Raw genomic sequence first — 19,697 nt, 5'->3', positions numbered from 1 at the left:
ACAAAACAGATCCGACATCCACCGTCCATCGCCCGAACGCACAAGATTCCTTTCGTAACTGCTGCCACTATAAATTTACCCTCGAACCAAAAACCATCCGTATTTTCTGATCTTCCAAAGCCATTTCCTCTTTCAGTCGCGACTTCCCGGAATCTCAAAAACCGCCGCGAAGAGAAAAGAATCTACAAACGATGGCCACCGTCGACGTAATTAAATTTCCGATCATCTCAATTGTCGTTTTGTTTATCTTTCTCGATTTGTTTTTATGTTATATTTGCCTGGATCTTTAGCAACTTTCTGATGTGTTGTTGCAGAAGGGAGTGGAGATCAGCAAGGAGAAGGAACTGAAGCACCTAGGGTTTCTGAGGGTGGCGGCGATTCAGACGCTGGTGTGCGTTTCGAATCTGTACGATTACGCCAAGCAGAACTCCGGGCCGCTCAGATCGACGGTCGGGACTGTGGAGGGCGCAGTCACCGCCGTCGTTGGTCCCGTTTACCGGAAGTTTAAGGGCGTTCCTGACGACGTCCTCGCTTTCCTCGACGCCAAGGTATTCTCTTCTCTTCTATTTGTGTTTTTCCTGATTAGAAAGAAAGAAACTGAAGTTGTTCAGATTGGGAAATTTCTCGAATTAATTTGGTGAATTAACAGTTAATAATTTGTGAAATTTGAAAGCTGTGTGGTGGTTATACATGATTTTTCTTTTGCTTATGATCTATGAAGGTGGTTTTTAGTTGTGTTCTGCCTGGTTTTGTACCCTGACGCCGAAAAGGCCCGTCGGAATCCATTTTAATAAGAGACTTGAGACATCATTCATGAACTCCTCCTTAGTTTTTTGGCTGGTGCCGGATAAAAAGACCGCGATTTCTACATCTCGATGGATAATGGATGCTTCTTATCCAACTAGATTTCTTTGTGTTTTTGCTAACTGGGTTTGTGAGCTACTTGTTTAATGAGGTTATAGTGTACATGTTCAACAGTTTTATGATGCTCGTTTGTTGTGTTATGCCCCTTGTGAATGCCCTTCATGCATGAATGATCGATGTTGATCGAGGCTTGATATATTCATTGTTCACAGGTGGATGAAGGCAAAGACAAGTTCGATAAGCATGCTCCTCCAGTGGCTAAGCAGGTCGCGAGCCAAGCGCACTGTTTGATCCAGAAGGCAGCGGAAAAGGGACAGAGAATTTTAAAGGAGGTTGAAACTGGCGGTCCACGCGCAGCTATTCACTATGCAGCTACTGAGTACAAGAACTTTGTCTTGAAACAATCTGTGAAGTTGTGGGTCGGACTCAACAAGTACCCTTCCATCCACACAGTGGCACAGAAGGCTGCACCAACCGCTGCGCACTGGTCTGGCAAATACAACCACACCGTAAAGGACTTGACCCGTAAGGGCTATGCCATCTTCGGCTATCTACCCCTGGTTCCGATCAATGAGATATCCAAGGCAGTCGAAAAGGGAGAGGCGGAGAAGAAGGAAGATGCGGCTGCACATGTCGAGCACAAATCGGATTCTTCTGATTCTGATTGAAGGAATGTCTGCCTGCCTGCCTTTGGTGGTTTTAAGTTTGGCCCTTTAATTATACTAGCTGTCCTGTTTTAAAGAAAAGCCTAATATGGTAGGTTGGCGGGTGTGGATGAACTGAAGAAATGTGGATAGCTACTTAGCTTCGCTAGCGTCTATGTAAATTTACATCTACTTTTGTCTCAGTTTGTTAAAGACCTTCACCGGCTAAATTTAGAATAAAAAACATGAAACTTGCAGCAATGACCCAAACATATAGCACAAAGCTACCGCAAACGCCAATATCAACTCTCCTAAGGACGTGCCTTGGAGCAATTAGCATGAAGACATATTCAACCTACATTATCTCGGAAGCGACTGACAACAATACAACAACTTCCACACAGTTCGAACGATGCATTAGAAACACAGAATGGCTTCAAAACAGTAAAAAAAACAAACTTTATACGCACTCAATTAGTTTTGGGGGGTGACGGGATCATAGCTGTGTTGGAGGAGATCATCATAGGGGTCCCTCCGGCCTGCAACCTGGCTAATCTGGGCATCCCAACGGAGCTGCGAGTTGTGGCGTTCAAAGGTCCAAAATCCGTAGGGACGGAGAGGTAGCGCCCACATCTCCTTGGTCTTTTGGCACCGGTCTTTCACCGCATACACGTGCTCCCTGAACTTCCTATCCCTCTCTTTAGGGTCCTCCATAAGCCTCAGTACCAGATTCTCAGCAAACTCCATGATAAACGCCATCTCTCACCCCTTGACAACGTTAACCTAAAAATCTTAGCTCTGTTCAGAGTTCCACAAACCCTAGTTTATACGAATTCAAAATATTCATAGAAAAATCGATTCAGCTATTAGATTATTCTATTGGGATTCAATAGGGGAAATATAATTTCAGATACACTCGCGATGTGGAAGGAAATTGATTCAATAACCGATCTAAGCTGCGATCAATCTGAATTATAAAAAAAAATATTAAACAAAATTATCAACAGAATTGAAAAGGAGAATCGACTGGTTCGTTGATTAGAGCTTTCCTGCGCAGATCACTGTGTATGGCGAACGATTTTTGGGGTCAAGCTGTCAAAGCAGCAAAGCAGTTTCTTTTTCTTTGCAACTCTTTAATTTGGGCCTGCCAAGATTTACCCGCTTTTCCTTCGCTTTTATTTGGGACCAAGGCCTTATCAACTTCCTTTTTCTTTTCATTTTTTTAGTAAAGGCCCAATTTTGATGATTTTGGCCTTGCACCAGATTTGAAGCCTAAAACTTAAAAGGATAATACTTGCTTTCCTTCTTTGGGACGAGCTCATTCTTTCTTGCGAATAACGTATCTTGATTGTATAAAAAAAGTTTATGATCAACACTGTTGAATTTCTTAATCTTCATTTGAAGATCACCCCTACTGTACAAAAATTCATTTCAGTCGGAGATCATCTAATCATTCAAATGTATAGAATAAATCGACAGTGTAGGTATCAAATAAATATTCATGATGAATTGTCCATTTATTTGATATGTTTGGATGATTAAACGATCTACAATTCAAATGATTTTTGCAGGATTGATTTTCAAATAAAGATTAATAAATTTAGCGATTCTAATCATTGATTTTATTCGGTCAGAATACGTTATTTGTAATTTATGATTTTTTAGCGAAAAAACTTTAGGAATGTCTTCTCTAATCTGTCAAAAGTAGAAAATCAACATAAGAATTATTTTTGTTCACCATCTCATTAATTACCCTTGAGTGGCTATCATTTAATGTATCTGCTATAAGAATTTCGAGATTTAAATTCATCTAACAATAATTGATAAGGTGGAAAATATCAGTACAACTAAGAAATGGTGAGCACAAATTCTCTAATCAACAGATCTTAAAACGCTATAAGTGTCCAAACCGAATTTAGAGTTAGAGCGGACAAAACGAACAAAGGTTATAATTTCACAAACCAATTTCAATTGTTTATTAAAAGTGTTGATCGATCTCAAAATACTATTTTTACTAGTACAAAGGAAGGAGAATGATAGTCGAATTCTCTCTACTAGTGGTAAAGTGATCTACAATTGAAGCTGTTAATCACACGCTCGTAGACAAATATGATAAACACATATGTTATGTAATATGCTTTTTTTTAGAGAAGTGTTATTAGCATTCCAAAAATTTTATTTTACACTCCTCCTAAGCGTATTTTTCTTTCCTAATATAGAAAGTTTGGAGAGTAGAATGAGATTTTGGAAGATAATAATTCTTTTTTTTTAATACATACAAATATTGAAAGAAGAGAAATCGAATTTAGAATTTCAAGTGCAAGGTGAACATTGTTCATCAACTGAACTAAAAGCTCCATATGAGTCAGTAAATTTGCACTTGAAGAATTTGAGCTGAGCTTCTCAAGTGCATATAATACCCAGAAGCTATTATCTAATCTACTAGCTACCTTTTTGGTTGTACAACACAAAAGCACTTATTTAACCAACAACACAGCCTTCGAAAGAACCTGGTTTTTCTGCCCTTCCACTTCTCATGCACTCTCATTCCCTCCTATTTATGCGATCACGGTTAAGCCACGTCAATATTTTATATTATTATTGTTTTTTGTTTTATTATCTCTATAAAAAAAAAATACAAAATGTTGACGTGGCTTAACCATGACCGCACAAAATAGAAGGGGATGAGAGTATATGAGAAGTGGGAGGGCAGAGAAACTGGGTCGGCCCCCTTCAAAAACTGCTTATTTGGGCAGTCAAAACTCAAAAACAGGAGTTGGAGTAGGCAGAAGGCAATTGAATGAGCGCCATTTTTTGTAGAAACTGGTTGCCGCCGCCGCCCCCCCCCCCCCCCCCCCCCCCCCCCCCCTCTCTCTCTCTCTCTCTCTCTCTCTCTTTCCTGCTTCACTAATTTACAAAAAAAAGCAATACAAATTTAACTCCAACCAGTTTAATTCATTAAGCATAAACGAAAGAGAAAGCAAAAATTGCAAACAAAAACAATAAGGATCCTTCCCAGATTCTTTTATCGTAAATCGTACGGTTAGTTTTTATTAGGTATTGTTTATATTTAATTTTAAATAAAAAAATTTACAATAATTTATGATCACACGATATACGATAAACGAATGTGATTTAATGATCTCCAAGATTCTTATAAAAAAAAATCCAAAAAAAAAAATCCTCCTTCAAATAAAAAAAACATGGTGACGTTTTTATGCATGATCCATTTGAGACAAAAATTTTCAAAAGCTGACATCCATTTACTAAACATTGTCTTTTTTCTTAATTTTTTTGGTTTTTTTTGGATTTCCAAATTCCAATGCAAAGGTGGTAATAATAATAATAATAAGATGAACTACAAATTTAAGATCCGGCTTTTGTGCAGCGACGCATCATCATCATTTTGTACTTGTTTTCTAGACCAAAATTCAGAGGTGGAAGCAATGACTCTGTGGGCTTTGCTTTAACACTTTGGAAAGCAAGAAACTGGATCAGGTCTATGCTCTCTGGGTTTTCACCAGCTATTCTTAAATGCCTAGCAAACATTTAGCTAGGACTTCAACCACACATGTGACTATTGACTAACAAGTAAAGAAACAAAACTTTTAAGTATAAGCGTAAGTACTCTTAACCACTTTAGCTACAAGTTTTGTATCGATAATATGACCCATGGCCGAACTGCATCCTAATTAAGCCTAATATCCCACCCAAGTTAAGCTCAATAACTCTTTATCAACTCAAGTTTGTATGTCACTGGGCATCCTAGAGATATTTGGTCACTCAATTAATGAACACAATCTTTGAGTAAAACATTTGCTGCTCTAATTTTTAGTTTTAATGCGACTTTCCAATTTTTCTTGCTTTGGCGTCAATATTAATGTTAGCATTCAACTAGCCACATTATGAAAATGAGGTAGCCCACCCAGTTTAAGATTAATTGTTCCACACTTCGATCTAACGTGTAAATTGTTAGTTTAATGTGAGTCGAATTTAAAATTTTTCATTTACCGATCAAAAATAAATATCACTACCCTAGACAATAGTTGTGGTCACTCTATTGGCAACATTCTGTTTGGGTGAATGTAAAAATGAAAAATAGTCAAAATATTTGGGCTACAGTTGCAGTTGGGTTTGTAAAGAGTAAATGGAGCTGCTGAGCTATAATTTCACGCCCATCTGATCTCAACTAATGTGTTTAATGATTTGGGCTTGGACCACCGTAACTCAACGTCGAGTGAATAACAGAAATTTTAAAAACGACTATTTCAAAAGTGAAATTCTTTATAAATTTTCTGTCACGTCATGTTTTTAACATAATATTTTATAATGTTGGTATAAAATTAAAGTTAAACTGTGAGGTGACAAAGAGTCGATAAAAAATCTCACTATAAGAGAGTTTCCTCATCATTCTCCAATTAATAATATCAACAACAATGATTTTATTTTCTCTTACTAAAAGAAAAAAGGAAAATAAAATAAAAAGTGTTAAAGAGAAAAACAAGTGCGCCTCCCACCAGGAGAGATGCTGTTTTAATTTTGGGTTGTTATTTTCTCCACTTGATTTGGTTTTGTGAACATAATTGACTCATCCCGAAAAACAACAATGGCCGCCACTTCCCAAATTGGACATCTTTTTTCCCCACTCCCACTATTTCTACTCCCCTTTCCTTCTTCTCATTTTTTTCCCACTAAAACAACCTAAAAATGGATTAAATTAGGTCACACAATATGTTAGTATTATTAACTTGTAGTCATATACTGAAGTCAAATCTAAGATCTACTTAATTATAGTACCAAAAAAAAAAAAAAAAACCAACACTTGACTACTCAAGAATGAGTAGGAACTCGTATTCAAAATTCTTCGTGTTTGAACCTGTTGACTCAAAAAATTACAAAACCTACGTGGCGCGCAGGCCGAGTAACTAGTAAGCTAACTACGTCCTTCGGTCGAATGCGAGGCGTGCCAACTCGTCGGCCGAGCTTGGCCGAGGAGTAAAATTTGTTGATGTTGCGTTGAGCGCGTTGTTGACTTCTATCTTGCGATTGCGACCGAGGAAGGAACACTCTCGGTCTCTGGGTCTCTGGGTTCTACAGCCTGAAGACAAGGCTACTAATTCTGCGAAGTTCACAAATCGTCGGAGCCCGATTCGGTCACTGTGATTATATTCGTAAGAGTATAAGCACGTCGAATCGAGACCAAACTATATGGGCACAGGTACTCAAACGTGATGTATGTTTTGATGGTAAACGTAGTTCGGCCGTCGGAATGCCGAACCCTAAAACTTACTTGCGAGTATCCAATCATAAAACCACTCGGCGTCCAGCACGCCGAGTAATGCAATTCGTAACACCTGACTATGCCGGGAAGGCTAGTAAGGTGACCTCTGCCAACAAAGGTTCGAAAACCCTTCTCGGCCGAGACTCAGATAGATAACTGGTCGACCTCGACGCAGTGCTGTTTATCCAAACTGAAGGTGCTTCTCGGTCGATTGATTCTGCGGCAGCAGTGCTGTTTATCCAAACTGAAGATGCTCGCCGGGTGCTTCCACAGTGCTGTTTATCCAAACTGAAGGTGTGTCGGCAGGAAAAGAAAAGGAAAAATCTCAAGATGTTTGAGAGGTTTTGCGCAAGGCAATTGTATGCTGATTCTGAAGGGGCTTTTTTGTTGCATGATTTCTTGTATTTATAGCACCCCATTCCTTGAGACCAACTCTGATTTAGATTGGGAGTCCTTGTCTCATTTTGACTCTAACTCGATCAAACCTACTCCCACTGGGATTCTGAATTTTCCTTCTTTTCGAGGCTTTATTCTTTGCCGGCCGAGAATCCTGGTCGCACCAGGACTTCCTCGACCCTTTCTATTTACCCGGACTACTTAGGATAGTACTTGGGCGACCCTGCCAACTGGCCCGGGATGTATTATTCGGCCCATAGTATTTGTTATCACCTTGGGCCGAGCACATCCTGTTGCTCGGCCCAACAATAGTATTTTGGGCCCAAACAGAACCACATAGTTTCGTTCATATGATTAAAATCATTCATATTATGAATCACTCTATAAAGATCATATATGCAAAAAATAAATAAAAAATAAGTCTTTTAGTCAATCTATTGTAGCAAATATATAGACAGTTCATAATGTTTTTACCAATTCCGTTCATATGTTTTTATACAGTTCGATAACCAAACGACCTTAATTTTAATTGATTTTTTTTTCAGAGATGATCTTTATAGAGTGATTTATAATATGAACAATTCTAATCTTAAACACGAAGTTATAAAAATCATCAATGAAAATCTTTTAGCGGGAACTTTTATTCATTTTTGAGTAGGCAAGTATTATTAAAAAACAATATAACAACATTGTAATTCTAATAGCTTTTTGTTAGTTTTACTTTCCCTTCCTATTGTTCTTTGCCAATCACTTAAATGTGTGTTCTGACCCTTTTTTACCACCTAAAAGCAAGTGCGATGATCAACACATCCTTTGGGTGTCTGCCGCATAAATTGCTCATTGCTTGTGCTCTTTCTATCTTCCATTCTCCAAATCCAAACCCTCAACCTCCACTCAGACACCACCTTCGACTCCCCTTCATCGCCGCCTGCCAATCCCTCCGCCTCGTATACTTAGCCTTTCATGCACTTCCAAATCCTAATCTATAAACCCCAAGTTTTCACCTCAAAACAATCACGACTTTAAAACATGCATGCATGCTCATGTCGTCAATTGGGCTATCTATACGATATTTACATGCAATACCCATGTCGAATTTGGTTTTTGTTTGGGTTTTAATATATTATTATGTTTTGTTATTTAGTTTTATGGTTTAGTGATATTCCTCTTCACTTGTAGAAGAGAGATCTTAAGTTCAATTATCGCCAAAAGCGATTTTAAACAATATTAAACTATTATGAGACTAAGTCCGCTCTCTTTCCCCTTAATGTAGATAGTATATTTTGTTCAAAAAAATTTTCATGTTTTTAATTTTTTAAGAACATTAATTTTTTGGAAAGTTTAACGAAAAGCTTCCGGTATTAACGAAAAACCTTATTTTTACACTAAAAAGTCAATCCTGGTACTATTCACTTTACCCTTTATTTTGTCTTTATAATTAAAGCTCAAAGTTTTCAAATCATTTTCATTCATTTTTCAGCTTAATGTGTAAGTGTATTTTACATGCGAAAAAATAGTGAAAAAAAAGCAGAAAGAAAAGATATTTAAAAAAAAAAAAAAAAAAAAAAAAAAAAACTAGCATTCCTCTTTTCTTTATTTGACATCAAGATAAGGAACATCTTTAACTTTACCTTAAAGTCGAGCCAATTCCTCACCCCATAAAATCACATTTTCTACCAATCTATGCCCAAACAATAGATTTTTCAAACGAGAAAAAGTTGACCTAGTTTCCTAAGCATAAATGAGATTTGTTGTGTGTTCATATCAAAACTTAGAAATGGTATATGTCACATGACCAGTTACTCAAAGACTGGAAATTCTGTACATATAAACTTAATTAAGTTGACTAAAATAGTATGCATAAAAATTTAATTTACATCTTCGTAAATTAAAGAATTTGAAAATTTAACATTCCCAAAGATACATGACCTATTTGGCACCTACCAGAAGACAATTGTGTAATATCATTTAGAAAACCAACTATGTATTTTGCAAACGTGAATATCGTTTAGAAAAAAAAATCAATGCTTGCATACGTAAATTAAGCTAGATGTATCTTGCATATGTAGATTAAGTCAGTTGATCTCGATTGTGGCCACCAACTTGGATCCGAAACCGGAACATTTGAAATTTGTGTGGAAATAGGGGAAAAAAATGTACAGAAAAAGAATAAGAGAGGAAAGATCATTTGAATTTTCATAAATTTGGAATTTTTTTTTTTACCGAAATTAAGGCTAAAGTTGCTCTATAGTACAAAAAAAGAACCCAAAAAACACAGAAAAAAGAAAATGCTCCCTTCAAAAGACCCCCCTCTGTGTTAAAAAAGGTGAACAAAATTTCCAACGGCCATGATTATCTTAACATACATTTCCACAAAACGGCCCCGTTTCCCCTTTTCCTTTTTCCGTTCGGTCTTGATTCACATTTTCCTGCCGTTACCGTCACCGTCACCGTCTAATTCTTAACTCTCGGCCATAACGTCATCACCCCCATTGGCAGCTCCGTCATCGTCCGCACCCTCACCCTCCTCATCCACCCACCGCTCAAAGGCAGTACACTCAGCCTTGTGGCTTAGCTTCCAATCAAGCGCCTGGCACGCGCGTGAACAGTAATTGACGGCCCCACATACCGAACACCGACGAAACTCGTGTCTCCTAGTCTCAGGCCTCCCACATCCCACGTGCGAGCAAAGCCTCAAACCCGGTCCAGGCGAACCGTCCCGAGCAGCGAACCACTCTCCCAAAAATCGGTTCGCCGGATGCACCTCTGGGGCGGGAACGTTGCACCCAAAGTCGCTGAGCAGCGGGCAGCCCGACCCGATCAGGTGCCGCAGCTGCGGATGAGGATGAGGGTGCGGGTGAGGGAGTGGAGTCCACGTCAGTAACTGGCGCATGGGGACTCCCGAAACTGCCGCAGAGGATAGAACCGCCGCGAGTTCACGTGCGTTGGCCTGCACTAGAAACCGTCGCCCTTCCGTTATGTTCTGACGCACTCCGTAACCGTCCTGGAGGCAGTGCCCAAGCTCTCTCAGCGCGTCGATGTGGCCGAGAAAGGCGGCACGCGCGCATAGCGCCACTCCGGCCCGGAGGTCCTTATCGTTTTTGGAGCCTCCGCTGCCGTTGAACTGAATCACGGCGAGAGAGTAAAGCGCCGGCGCGTGCGAGCCAATCGCCGCCTTGGCCATGAGCGAGGCTCCGCTTCCTCTGTTTTGCAAACAATAGAAGCGAATCTGCAGAGACAAGCGAATAAGAATGATTAATAAATAATAATGCCGCGAAACGTTCATAAAAACGCGATTAAACAAGTAATCAAATGAAATTAAAAAAAAATTGAATGAGAATTATGGGGGTTTCGGAGTGAACTGACCATGCCAAGAGTGTAGCAAGCCTCGGTATTGCCGGCGTCGGCGCAAAGCTTGAGGAATCGGTGAGCCGACTCGGACCAGTTCTTGGCTTTCAGGATAAACGTTTTCGGATTAGCCTTGGAGAGCACTGGAGAATGGAGAGCTAAGCCGTTCAACCGCTTGCATCTGTTAATTATCCATCCAATCAAAGCGTCAGTTCCGTTCGATTTCAAAACATACTCCCACCACGTTTCTCTAACTAACCGATTAACCTCCAAACTTACACAAATTAATCAAATTTAAATAAAAATTAATGGAAATTAGAGCGTACGTTATCAAGACGTTGATGAAATCGGCCGGCGAGTTGGCGGTGGCGCTGAGTTTCGAGAGGATAAGAATGAGGAGGTCGTCCGGCAAAGCGTCGAACGAATCGGGAGCCGACGTGGTCGTCGTCGTCGTCGTCGTGCCCGGCGAGAATCTATTCCTTTTCCGGCAGACCGTCCGCTCTCCTCCGGCGAATTCCTTCTTCCTCTTCCTCTGACAACACACATCACCTCCGCCTACGACTCCTCCGCCTACTGTCGGATAACAAACGCCGCCCCTGGTCCTCATAATTTTCTCTCAGAAATGAATAAAAAGCGGAGTGAGGGGTCTTATATACGAAGAGAGAGGGAAAAGCGAAGAGGAAGAAACACAGAGCCAAATGCTCTCCAACAAATTAATATATATTTCTCAAGCGACCACTAAATCACACATTTAATAAACATAACGTCCTTTTTACAACTTCTCGCCCCTGGACTTTACTGTATTTACGGTCAAACAGGGTTGACCCAGATCCGTTCGTCTGTCCCCCGTCGGGACTCGGTTCGTTTTGGCTTTTCAGTCCCTCTCCGTAGTAAAACGCACAAAATTTAAAGTATTCGAAACCCGACCCGAACCCGCTGAGAGAAGAGAGAGAGAGAGCCTTCTTCCCTCTCTCTCTTTTCTAACTGTTTGTTCGTATTTTTTTTTTCACTCCTAAAAATACATATTTATCTTCCGAATCGTTACAGCGGCAGTTAATTTTGTTACCGGTAAAAACACCTAAACTTGGTTAATCTTCTGTTATTTTCAAATTTCACCCGATGTTATAATGCTAAACTCACGCGTCGGTTATAAGTTTTTACCCCCTACACAACTATATTTTTTTTGTTTTTAGAAGCGTCAGAGGGACGCATTGGGTGTGCGTGTGGGGGGTGAACGTGGTCGTTTCAACAAACTCAGGTAGCAAAATTTGCGCACCCGTAGAAGACCCGGCCAAACGAAGGTCAAACGTATGAATCAGCATTCGTACAGGTTCAGTTACTCTTCTTTTGTTTTACTTGTCTTTTTTGCTTCGAGGAATTATCTCTTCTTTTTTTTTCGATTTTTTATTTTTTGGTTGACGTGCGTTTCTTTGTTTTGCTTGCGTTACGAATATCTTCCATTTTAGATATTGTTTTTCCAAGACAATTGAGACACAGTTGCTGACATGGTGCAAAATTGTACCTGTGGTGATATTTTTGGCAATGGTATTTATCCGGCTTACCCAAAACTTATTCACTAAAGATGAAAAGATATACTTAATGTTTTGTATGAAGCATTTTAAATTCTTTTAGAATTTAATAATTTTTTTATTAAAAGTGCTTTTTCGAAAATGTTTGTGAATGCATTTGCTTTATCTTGAGATGGTTTCAAGTGCTGAAAACAAAAATACAAACAAACTACGTGAGGAATTGAATATAGACAAATTATAACTACATAAGTGATTTTAAAATAATTGAAACCGTTTTTAGAAAACATTTTTTTGGGTTCTAAAAGAACTTGAAGTGCTTTTATTAGAATTAGTTGCGTTTTTACGAATGATTGGTTCTAAAAACATTTTCATCAAAATAACTTTCAATCATTTTTTTAATTTTAATTTTTTTAATATAATTTGAGTAGTTTAACAGCTTATCTTACAGATCCTCTAATTACCACACATTTCCTTAACCCTTTATCACAAGAACAGAATTCACCTGTAAACACTAAACACTTACTTTTATAACTTACATAGTAATGGTTTTGGTTAACCATCAATGACACCGATAAGAGAGAAAATTATAATTTAAATCGTTATGAGCGTTTATCTATATATTCGAAGTAATGCAACTTTTTTCATATAAAATTTCTTAGGTCAAGCTGTGAACAGGAAACTTCAATCACAAGCTAAGCCCAACAGTCTCTCCCACCACCCTACGTAAACAGCAACAGCGCCGTAAAACTGCAACAAAACTAAATGCCTACGGCAAAAATCGGAGACACAATCCCCATTCCTCCGTGCACGGCCATTTACATGATTACACACCTTACAGCTGCTGCTATTCTCATGTCAAGTCAATGCCCATGTTTTCACACTTTCACCCTGCATGTGCAACAATTTCACATTTATTTTCACTCGTGAATTAAGAACTTACATATATGTAATGAATTCATTGTGAACGTTATTATTCAATGTAATAATATAATGTCATGTTTTAATTTTTATCTATGTAACTTAGACCAAGACGTCATATGGCGTTGAACAATTTTCTCCTGTTTTTACCCCACCAAAAAAGAAAGTTAGAAAGAAAATGAAATTTGATACTGGAATAGCGATTATTTATTTTTATTTTTTAAACAAATGATATTTCTACACTAAACGGGTGGGGACTAAAATTGTGGTTTTAGTTGGAGGCTTTCTAGTAACAAGACATCCAGCAATAATCACGTGGCACGTAATAAATTAATGCAGCATTCTGGTGCGTGGTGTAGGTCTCAGAATCTCAATTCCAAAGTCAAATATTTGGCACTCGTATTTGGACATTTATGTATTGACTGAATCATTAGACGCCCCTAATTAAAGTGATTAAACTGATAAGCACAACTTAAATCATAACTCTTTTGGAAAAATACCAGGGAAAGAATCTAGAGAAACGGAGATTTGTGGTCGCATAAGGAACGTAGAAACGTCCAGATCAAACCAAAAGAAAACAGAAACGAAAACGTAAAAACCAAAAGTTTCCTGCAATTAATTATTATAATCTCAAAAACGTAAACTACAAAGCGATTGGGTTTTGTTGATGATATGTAAAAACTAATTAATCACCGTGCCTAAATATTTTTTTTTCATTTTTCTTTGTCATCTAACTTCCAGTTGATGAAAGTTGAGGTTCCAAATCTAAACTCAATTTGAACGAAAAAAATGACCCAGCTCCATAAAAATCATCGTAACGTTCTTGACCTTCTCATGTAGGAGAATATTTCGCATCCAAGAATGAAACTTGCATTCTTCTAATCCATATTATATATATATATATATATATATATATATATATATATATATTGAATGCGTAAACTATATGTCATGATTTTTGATTAAATATCTGACACGTTATTTAGATAAATTACGAATTTAATGACGCATTCTAGCATGATCTCACTAAATAAATTTTTTAATTCACACCTCGATAACGTAATGAATCTATATTTGACATATATAAGGAGAAAAAGAAACGAACCGGAAAAACTAAAATTAAATTCGTGAAAGTCCTGGCAGGCGTGACATTTTTTTGAGGTCGACTGTTCAAAGAGGCAATAACAGTATCAATCAATTCAAAATATATAGTTGTACCTGTATTTGTAGTTGTGGACTTGTATTGTATGTGGCGTAGTGGGATGGTACCAGTAATCTTCTTAAACCCTAAACCAGAGAGGCCCCGGCCGCCCTCCTAATCAAAATTAATACAAAAGGCAGTTTTAAAAGGGTGGATTAAGTTGGGAAGTGACGTGGATCTCAAGGAGGTGATGTCGACCACTCGTGTCCATTACTTTCGGAAAGGGATACTTTTCGGATCATTTGGTGCAAGGGATCCGGAGAGGATCCATTTCCTATTACCTTCGAAGGTGAATTGTGTGCCCTCCTGTTTGGATGCTCTTCTCATCCCCTTTTATTTGTACGGTCACGGTTAAACCACGTCAACATTTTATGTTCCTATTATTTTTTGTCTTATTATCTCTATAAAAAAAAAATTAATATAAAATATTAATGTGACTTAACTATGACTGTACAAAATAAGAGATGATGAAAATGGTATCTAAACAGAAGAACAAACAATCTGCCTCCGTTACTTTCACCATGGTAGGACCTACGTGTCTCCTCCTCCTGCTTGGGCTCCTTCTGAAAGTAGAAAGTAGAAAACTACAGCAAAACTTACATAAGTGGAGTGGGGACGTGGGAAAAGTTTTTAGGATGCCAGCAATATGATTCAGTGTACTATGTAAGTGGTTGAATTTTTTTAAATATTTTTGTTTTAAAAGACCCACAAAGGTTATAAGTCTGACGTCCACACTAACAACGAGTTTTGAACCTAAGATTTCCAGTTTTTAGTTTGAAGGAAGTCTTACAATCTACCATTTATCACTGGATCACTAGCTCATGATTATTTTTTTAATTAATATTTAAATATTAATGTTATAATACTTAATGTATCAATCTGTATTATTAACACACTAAACAAATCTCTCTGAACGTGGGATCCTAATTTTTATCATAGGTGTTGGGGTGAGTACACCGTAGGGACGAAGGATGGGCTGTGTTGTTGCCAACAAGCCAAAAGGTGATTGTGGAGTAAGGGTTATGGGTGGCAGCGGCACCCGCTATCAATGAAGCCGATAGCGTTCCAGAGTTTGGTCTTTACATTTTAATGTTGATCATAATCAAGATATAAAAGAAATCTTAATTGTCACTTAGTATTACGGTTTAGTATTATTCTTCTTTATTTGTAAGTAAAGGGTCTTAAGATTCGATTTTCGCTAAAGAATAATTTGAATCTCATTATTATGATCAGCCCAATGTGAGGATTTGCTCACTCCCTCAACTTCTTAATATAGATAATATTGTTTCTTCAAACACAAAATAGAAATGTAAGCCTTAATGTTTCCAAGTAGTGGAGTTGGCCGGGTCTTTTTTAAGTTTTAGTGTTCAATGTACGTAGGTACAAAATATTAATTTGAGGAAGCTAATTAGTTTATATTTGGCCGGCTGGACCGGATTAGCAAAATGATTTGACGTTAATTATTGTACTTTAGTTAAATAGTTTTGTAGCCACAAATATTATCAAAGTGGTTGACAAAGCTTATAGTTCTAGGTGATAAGCATGATCTCCAAATTAATGTTGGGAATGGGATTAGCTAGTTGGTTACTTAACTTACAAGGAGGGGAGTTGTGCGTACGTAAATTAATTATTTCCGTAAAAATTCAATGTCTTCAACTTGAAGCGGTCAAAGACAAGCCATGTTTAAAAAATTCACGAAATTGTATTTATCGAAATATTCAAAAAATTCAGGATCAATGTAAAAAAGATTGAAATGCAAATCTCACCTATATCAACAAGATATAGAAAAATGAATGAATATTGATATCTACCAATTCGTTACAAAAATTTTGTCTTGAACTCATTGTAGATTTCAAACTTTTGAATTTCTTTTGAATTTTTTTTCCCTAATTTTGACTAAATGTGAATAAGTTGATATACCAATTTATAGTAAATATCCATAATTTCTATCACATGCAACGATATCGATGTATGCATTAATATTTTTATAAATTTACATATCGATATTTTCAGTTATATTTTCATTCTCGAGTCTTTTTCACCATTTATGTTACTATTTTCATCCTCGATATTTTCACCATTTGTGTTAGTATTTTCATCCTCGAGTCTTTTTCTTCGCTTTGAGTTCTTTAAGAAGATTTATCTGCGGATTTTGTTCTAGTTTCTTTGTCTCTCGGATGGGATGGCTAAGGTCCTTGTTCGATGATTCTCCATTATTGTTGATGTCGTATCTTACTTTGCTACCTCTCTATATCTCGATCGATTGCTAATCACTCGTTTTAAATAGAAAAGCGGCTTGACTCCTAGAGTTTCTGGAGTTTCTTATTCTTTTTGTTTTTTTATAAGATGGACAACTGGTGGCGAATTATAATTATTCACTCTTTCAAACTCAGAGGAGGTTAATTGATAATTGCAATTTACTCATTGCCACGATCAAATGGACTCACAATTTATAAAATTTGAATTTAGGATTCTTCCTTTTTTTTTTTTTTTTTTTTTATAGAACTGTTGTTTGCACTTTTTTACTGAACCACTTATCGTGGTTTAGGATTTGAAGTTTTGAATTAGGGAAACGGTGAGTCGGATTACACGAACCAAAGATTTGTATAAGCATTGCAATGTCCTATCTGAAAACAATGTTTTGTTTTTTTATAGGAAAGGAAAAAAAGTTACAAAGAGAAGTTGCTAGAGCAAGAAAAGCTACGAAGATTCCAAAACCGATCAGGACGAGCATCATACTTTTTGTTAAGGGGTTTCTCTCATTGCTTAAATTAATAAGCTTAACAAAATTTAAAAAGCACTTGATCAGTTGGTGAAGCGATATTTGATTTCTAGCTACTTATCTTAAAAAATTATAATTACGAGAATGATAAATATATTTGTAATGAGGTCAATATTAAACTTGTAGCTCACTTTAACTTATTATGAATTGATCGACAGTCCGCTGTAACGGAATTTCATAAATTTCTTGTCAAGTGTGAGGATAAAAATTTTAAAAAATTGAATTTAGTCTAAAGTCTTTGCTATTGGTCTGGATTTTTTAGTCCGTCAGTTTTAAAGTATGAGCTCCGAATAGGATCTCAATCCACTTATTAGGATATTAATATATTTCCACTTGAATGTAAAAGATAATATAAGTTGCAATATTTTGCTTGCATGCAAGTTGTTCGACGTTGACTCCTTTTCATATGGCACGACAGATATTTCATTCTATACGCTGGATTTGGATTAGGCTTTTTGGGCAAACGACACGTGGCGGGTAGCCGTGAGAAATTCCTCCGCTTTGGCTAAGATAACACGAAGTAATTTGGATTTGAAAGCAAAGGTGCAGGTGCAGAGCTATGTGAGGTGGCCTCCTTCTATCCTTCCCTCCTCCCTGGTTTGTGATACCTGTTCCACACGAGATAAAGTGTGATTTAATATGCATATTTCTTTGTCAATAATTTTATTTGTACACATAAAATTAAAAACATTTTCTGTATATTTTCATAAAAAAAAAAGAAAGAAAAAAAAAAGAAACCATACCATTGTACGTTAAATTTTACCAAAACCTGTGCAACAAATTTTGCGTTTAAATAGCATTATTCTCTTTTATTCCAAGAATATTAACAAAAAAGCCAACCCCAAATTTTTATTTTACTAATTAAAATGTTGTATTTTATGTGCAATTAGTCAATTACCAACGCCTTTTATGTTTTTATATGTTTTGGGATATGTATTGAGGTGGCTTGAGAAGCAAGTAAACGGAAAAGATGTAGTAAAATAAAATTTACTAAACGTATACGCGACGAGACATGCAAAAGGCAAAAGCAAAGGCTCTCCTCTAAGAGAGTTTTTTTCAGCTTGTCGAGAAAGCACGGTGGTACACCACGTGTTATGAGAAACTTTTGTTAAAAATTAATAATTTAAAAATAAAACCTTCCTCCATTTATAGAATGACACGTAATGTATCACCCGTGTTATGAGTACGGTGAAAAATGTCTCCTCCTCTAAACTCTCCAAGCATGCATCACGTGGGAGTAGGATTCTCGCCCCTTCCCTCCTCTCCTATTTGAACAGTCACGGTTAAGTCACATTAACATCTTATATTAATTTTTTTATAGAAAGAGAAAGACAAAATTGAGAATGCGAGAGAAGGGGATGGAAAGAGGATGAGAGAGAATCCTAGTCCCATCACGTGATAGCCTTGTCTCGTAGTATGATGAAGTTAACCAGCGCAAGCTGCCGTGCAAATTAAACCACAAAACAAATTAGCCTCCTCCCACATTCCACTAGAGCCGGTGATTTCATTCACTCCTAATTCACGTTCATGGTTTCATGTTACTTTATCTTAGAGTGCATTTCAAGTGTAATTCCACGTGGCACCACAGTGTCGATCCCCATATTTGGTTTAATAGTAGGTTAATAGCAGCAATGAGAGAACGTACGTGATGTTATTTATCTACTCATATAATAAGAACATGATAAATGTATTACGATGGAACATGCACATAATAACAAACCCTTCAATACCAAAAGTATATTGTATTGACTCCTTACAGAGTAATTTTCGATGCACTAGAATAACATTCATGTAGTGTTACTTTTAGTATATTGTACCGACTCCCTTTGAGAGGAGTGGAAGGGAATTTAATCTACCATCTTCCAAAGAATTTGAGAGGAGTGGAAGTGCTCTAAGGCGTGGAGGAGATGGTACACGAATGGGGAATCCATCGTTTGCAAGAGCATACCCTTCTGTTAAGGGGTGTGCTATCCACATACTTTATTCTTTTTACACATTTTTTGATAATTTCTATATGATGATCTTCTTCAATTTATCCGATCCAACGGTCGAAAATTTAAAAAATGTGTGAGAAATAAAATATGATGTGTCGATATCATAACCCTTCAGTTAAAATTGGACAGAATCTGTTGAAGGCGGAGCTGTTACGGTAGGACCCCCTTTGTCGGGTGTTACAAAACAACTAAGTTGTTCCCTCCAGCTGATGCACGGCTCTTCTCTCCCCTCGACACGTGGGAGTCCTTTTGGTCATCGATGGCAAAGTGTTGGCACGTGCTTCAGTTGCCACGCAAGTAAAGTTTGAAACTCAACGCATATGTGTCGCAATTCGATCATAAAAGTAGTTTGTTCTGCTTTCGTGGAAATTAAATTAAAAATTAAAAATAAAAGATGGAGTCAACTGGTCAACGTATTTAACCGTACGTTAGGTAACGCCGTTTGTATTTGGCTGTGCTGGTTGAATTCTTGTCAGGGCACCGCAGAGAAACCTCCCGTGAAGCTTTTCACTGAAAATAAATTGTTTTACATAACAGTTTGTAGCTCCGTTCGTTAAAATTTTCAATTTAATTTTTACCTCATCCAAGACAGGTTCTATAAGAAACGGCAAGAAGAACAAACAAATTGTTGCATTATTTATATTTAGCGAAAAATAAAAACCGAATGACTCTGAACTTTTATATTTTCGGTTAGAGATGAAATGATATGAATTTTAATTAATTCGACAATGATATTTAAT

General features: G+C 37.2%; 2 protein-coding genes across 2 annotated transcripts; one reads left to right on the top strand and one right to left on the bottom strand.

Moving 5' to 3' along the window:
* The first annotated feature begins 49 nt into the window (after positions 1–49).
* LOC137736818 (REF/SRPP-like protein At1g67360) lies at positions 50–1,711 on the top strand. The gene is made up of 3 exons (XM_068476094.1): positions 50–206; positions 315–548; positions 1,077–1,711. Exons 1-3 carry the CDS (start codon positions 192–194, stop codon positions 1,530–1,532), a joined length of 705 nt encoding a protein of 234 aa, XP_068332195.1. The 5' UTR covers positions 50–191; the 3' UTR covers positions 1,533–1,711.
* A 7,644-nt stretch (positions 1,712–9,355) lies between these two features.
* Positions 9,356–11,256, bottom strand: LOC137737805 (F-box protein At1g67340-like). Its single transcript, XM_068477365.1, has 3 exons — positions 10,860–11,256; positions 10,552–10,714; positions 9,356–10,414 (listed from the first exon to the last, which is right to left on the bottom strand). Exons 1-3 carry the CDS (start codon positions 11,138–11,140, stop codon positions 9,647–9,649), a joined length of 1,212 nt encoding a protein of 403 aa, XP_068333466.1. The 5' UTR covers positions 11,141–11,256; the 3' UTR covers positions 9,356–9,646.
* Positions 11,257–19,697: the final 8,441 nt, after the last annotated feature.

This window comes from Pyrus communis, chromosome 6 (assembly GCF_963583255.1).
Source record: "Pyrus communis chromosome 6, drPyrComm1.1, whole genome shotgun sequence".
Lineage (NCBI taxonomy): Eukaryota > Viridiplantae > Streptophyta > Magnoliopsida > Rosales > Rosaceae > Pyrus > Pyrus communis.
The sequence above is the reverse complement of the archived record's forward strand: the minus strand, read 5'-3'. Positions and strand labels throughout refer to the sequence as shown.